Raw genomic sequence first — 4,580 nt, forward strand, 5'->3', positions numbered from 1 at the left:
TAAAAAGAAAGTAAGTCCACTGAATTATCAAATTGAGTTTACTTTTCATGCAACTTCATAAAACACAGAGAGTTACTTCAAAAAAAAAGGAGTAGGCAACATAGTTACTTCTTGACAAAAATCCTAACAACACCACCTCAGAAAATAATGCTGAATCTACAAAAGTAACTTATAATGGTATGTACATATACTGAAACACACATGCCTATGATACAGTTCTACTTCTCCCACAATGAAAAACATTGAGTTACTTGCCAAAAAGCACAAAAAACAAATGAGTTACTTCTACAATCATGTTACTTCTAAAAAACTTTACAGAGCATGTATAAAACATAAGTTAACCCTGCAGCGACACCAAACATACTTCTGCATTGCATAATTACTTCTACAATTTCATAGTTCAAGTCGGATGGATTACTCAACATGGATTACTTCTACATTTTCATAGTTACGCGAGTACAATGCGGTTTGGTTAAAACATGGATCTTTGAAAAACTGTGGACAAACTGAACTCAACCATGGCCTTACCTTGTGAACCTGAACACACTTCCTGGACGAACTTGGCAGAGGTGAACTTGACGCTGAGGTGAACTTGACGCCGAGGTGAACTTGACGCCGACGAGGAAATCCCTACAAAAACGATGGCCAGGGTCACAAATTCGTCAACACAAAAGCGAGAGGGGTCTTCCCGATTGAACATAGTTTGCGCCTCACCAACCTACGCCCGAAAATACGACCGAATCATGGCCGGCGACGACTACTGCGGTTCGAGAAATGAAATCAAGTGGAGAAGATGGAAGGAAAAGGCAAATCGAAACTCACCGCTTCGATACGGAGCGTCGAAGTTGCGAGAGGAACCTCCGCCTCTCCACGCCTTCACGGAAACCGCGGCGAAATCGTCGCCGGCGATGAGGTTGGTGCGAGGAAGATGCAAACGAAGCTCCTCGCCCTTCAAGCCGCCGAAACTACCAAATACACCCGCCCCCGCTTCGATACGTAGATTCGGAGATGCGAGCACCACCGCCTCACACCTCTCCGCCGGGAAACACGGCGAATCGCCCGCGCGGCGACGAGGTTGTGCGAGCAGAGAAGGTGGGGGAAGGGGAATTTTCTCTCTCCGCCGCTCTCTCTTCGGGCGAGTACATTTGAATCGACGCGTGCCGCAGGTGACGCGCAGGTGTCTCCGTGGCCGTGGGTCCCACCACGTGAGCAGAGAAAAGTCACCGACACGCGCGAGCCGTCGGATCAGAATCGCGCGGCCACGGCGCGTGAGCACGCTGTAAGACACGCAGTGATCAGCCAAGAGATAGATTTTGCGATAACAAAACTATTGGTGCACTTCACCTATGCTGCATTTTTCCAGTGCAGCAGAAGATCCCAAGGGTACGTTCACTACCCTGGCTCGTGTCGTCTCCGTCCAAAAACCAATCAACCTAAATTCATCGCAGCACCACCCTAAACTAAAACAAACCCAGCCCGGCGCCCCTTTTTCCCCCTCGCGGCGCACACGCGGACGCATGCGTGGCCACACCATAACGAGCCGGAAGTAGCCCCCCCGGCCCGGCAATGTCGGCGCTCCTCCCGCCGCCCCACGGCCCGCACGCCGCCGGGGACGCCAAGAAGACCCACCTCGCCGGCAGGAACACCCCCTTCTGCGCCGCCGGGGACCACCACCACCCCAAGAAGCCCCGCGCCGGGCCCTCCGCCGCCAAGCTCGCGCTCGCCTCCTTCCTCTTCGTCGGCGCCCTCTTCGCCCTAGACGCCTACCTCGCCGGCGCTGGCGCAGACCGCCCGCTGCGCCACCAGTACCAACATTACCTCGGCCGCGGCCGCGCCGAGAGCGAGAGCGAGAGCAAGAGCGCCTCGCCTTCCTGGCTCTCCGTGCCGAGCCCCACCAACTTCACCGAGGACCTCCTCGCCCGCTGGCTCACGCCCGGGGGCTCCCGGTGCCGCGACGCCCGCACGGCCAACATCTCCGTCCCGCTCCTCGACGGCGCCGAGCTCAGCGCCGCCGAGATTCACGAGTTCAGGTTCTGGGCGCTGGACGACGCCGGCGCGCGCCGCTGCCTCGGCGGGGACTTCTTCGAGATCGACCTCTCCGGGGAGGCCTGGAAGTCGCGGCCCCCCGTCGTGGACCGCGGCGACGGCTCCTACACCTTCCGCCTCCAGGTCGCGCCCCGCTTCGCGGCCGGGGACTTCCGCCTCACCATCGTGCTCCTCTTCCGCAGCTTCGAGGGCCTCAAGTTCTCCTCGGCCAGGTTCAGCTACCACACCGAGCTCCGCCGCATCCCCCTACTCTTCCGCCCGGGCAACGCGTCGCTCCCCGCGCTGGAGACCTGCCGCGCCGCCGACTTCCGCCGCGACGTCTGGTCCGGCCGCTGGACGCGGCTCGCCAGGAACGACAACTGCGAGGACGTGGACGACGCCGGCCGGTACCGGTGCCTGGAGCCGGACCACCCGTGCGAGGCGCCGTGGTGCGAGGGGCCGCTGGGCGCGCTGGAGAGCAACGGCTGGGTCTACTCGGCGCACTGCTCCTTCAAGCTCTTCACGGCCGACGCAGCGTGGCGGTGCCTCGACGGCAAGTGGCTCTTCTTCTGGGGGGACTCCAACCACGTCGACACCATCCGGAACCTGCTGGCCTTCGTTCTCGGCGTCGAGGACACCTCCGCCGTGACGCGCCGGTTCGATGCGGTGTTCACCAACCCCAGCGGCGAGCCCGGGACCGTGCGGATCACCAGCATCTACAACGGCCACTGGAACATGAGCATGAACTACCTCGGCCTGCATTCGCTGCGGCACAGGGGGTTCCGGCAGCTTGTCCGGTCGTACTTCATGGGCGGTGACCGCGTCCCGGATGCTGTCGTCCTCAACTCCGGCCTCCACGACGGGTGCTACTGGAGCAGCTTCCGCGCCTACGTGCAGGCCACCGAGTTCGCCGCGCAGTTCTGGTCCGGCGTCATGGCCAAAGTGCGGTCGCGCGGGCTCGCCGCGCCGAGGGTGTTCTACCGGACAACGGTTGCCACCGGCGGGTACGCCCGGGACCTGGCGTTCAACCCAAACAAGATGGAGCTCTTCAACGGCGTGCTCGTGGAGAGGCTGAGGCAGCATGGCGTGCTCACGGGCGGGGTGATCGACAACTTCGACATGACCTTCCCGTGGCACTACGACAACCGCTGCAACGACGGCGTGCACTATGGCCGTGCGCCGGCGAAGCTGGTGTGGCGGGACGGCAAGATCGGCCACCAGTACTTCGTGGACCTCATGCTGGGCCATGTGCTCCTCAACGCCATCTGCAACGGATGAAACCCTGCTGGTTCCACTCCACGCTCTGTAAGTTTGTGCAGCTCAATTGTGTAAACTAGAGTAGGATTACCACGGAACGGAGATTGCTGAGGTAAAATTGCGGCGTGTGTTCATGTGTACAATCGATATTAGGGGGCTTAGCTGAACCATTTTATGTGGCGAGACATGTGATCATTCAGCTATGTTGCTGGTCTGATCTTGCTCTAGCTGGTGGGGAACATTGAGTTGGATCGGAGCTAGATTTGGGTGAAAATCAGGTACGTGTAAATATATATACCAATGCCGTTGAGGGGGCGTAATGCATATACAAATTCAGTAGATCAGGCTGTGTCAAATTTCTTTTACTGCTTCAGTCCATTGTTCTTCTACTTCTTCAGTTCATTGTTGTTTTTGTGGTTTGTGCAAGTCCAGAAATACTTGATAGCTGAATGCTTGAGGCCGTTGTTGTTTTTGTGGTTTAGGAGCAGCATTGCTGGTCCAGAAATACTTGATAGCTGAATGCTTCAGGCCGTTGTTGATTTTGTGGTTTAGGAGCAGCATTGCAGGTCCAGAAATACTTGATAGCTTAGTTTCTTGAGCTTCAGGTGTTTCCATATATATTACCAGTTGATGTGTTTTGATTGAAGCAACAGTGATCTTACTTGGCTTGATACTCGAGCCAGGTGGTGTCCTCATCAAGCAATACAGATCTAAGTTGTGACTTGATCGGAATCATTCCTGTGCTGGTATAAACTAATGTCACTGTCCTCTACCACTCTTTTCCTCATTTTGTTTGTAGCACTACCTGTATTAGAATCTAATAATGTCGAGGTAGGTACATGGCAATGGAAGGAGGCTTGCTTATGCATATCTATAATATAGAAAATTTAGTACAATGTCAGATTGTATTCTAGCCAGTGATCTCAATTTGCTCATTGTTATGCAAGTGTGGCTTGCAAGGCTGGAGTGATCAAATGGGGAAATACCTCCATGATTCCTGGTCAAGTGGCTTCGAGGTGAACCTAGATACATATGCTCCCAGTTGCAGTATTTTCTTGAGTGAAGCAACAGTTAATTACTAGCAGAAAAGGGCCGACCGAATTGAAGCTCTTCTCATTCTCTTCCATTGGGAAGCTCAGAGCTGCAGACATGAGGGCTGAAGCCCATTCTGTTTGAGATCTTGAAATGTGCGAAATCGGAATATATTCTCCTTCACTTTCCTGACCTTGTTGTGCAGACAACGAATCTAATCTAATCAGGTAGTACTAGTGATGTGCGAGCAGGGATGGCACCGACTA

General features: G+C 55.2%; 1 protein-coding gene across 1 annotated transcript; it reads left to right on the plus strand.

Moving 5' to 3' along the window:
• The first annotated feature begins 1,491 nt into the window (after positions 1-1,491).
• LOC124647410 lies at positions 1,492-3,621 on the plus strand. Its single transcript, XM_047187359.1, has one exon. The coding sequence runs from the start codon at positions 1,567-1,569 to the stop codon at positions 3,301-3,303; it is 1,737 nt and encodes a 578-aa protein (XP_047043315.1). The 5' UTR covers positions 1,492-1,566; the 3' UTR covers positions 3,304-3,621.
• Positions 3,622-4,580: the final 959 nt, after the last annotated feature.

The sequence above is a fragment of the Lolium rigidum genome, chromosome 4, assembly GCF_022539505.1.
Source record: "Lolium rigidum isolate FL_2022 chromosome 4, APGP_CSIRO_Lrig_0.1, whole genome shotgun sequence".
Taxonomy (NCBI): Eukaryota; Viridiplantae; Streptophyta; class Magnoliopsida; order Poales; family Poaceae; genus Lolium; species Lolium rigidum.

Excerpts from the sequence above, each read along its gene's own strand:
- LOC124647410 (XM_047187359.1), top strand. The coding sequence starts at position 1,567 with ATGTCGGCGCTCCTCCCGCCGCCCCACGGCCCGCACGCCGCCGGGGAC.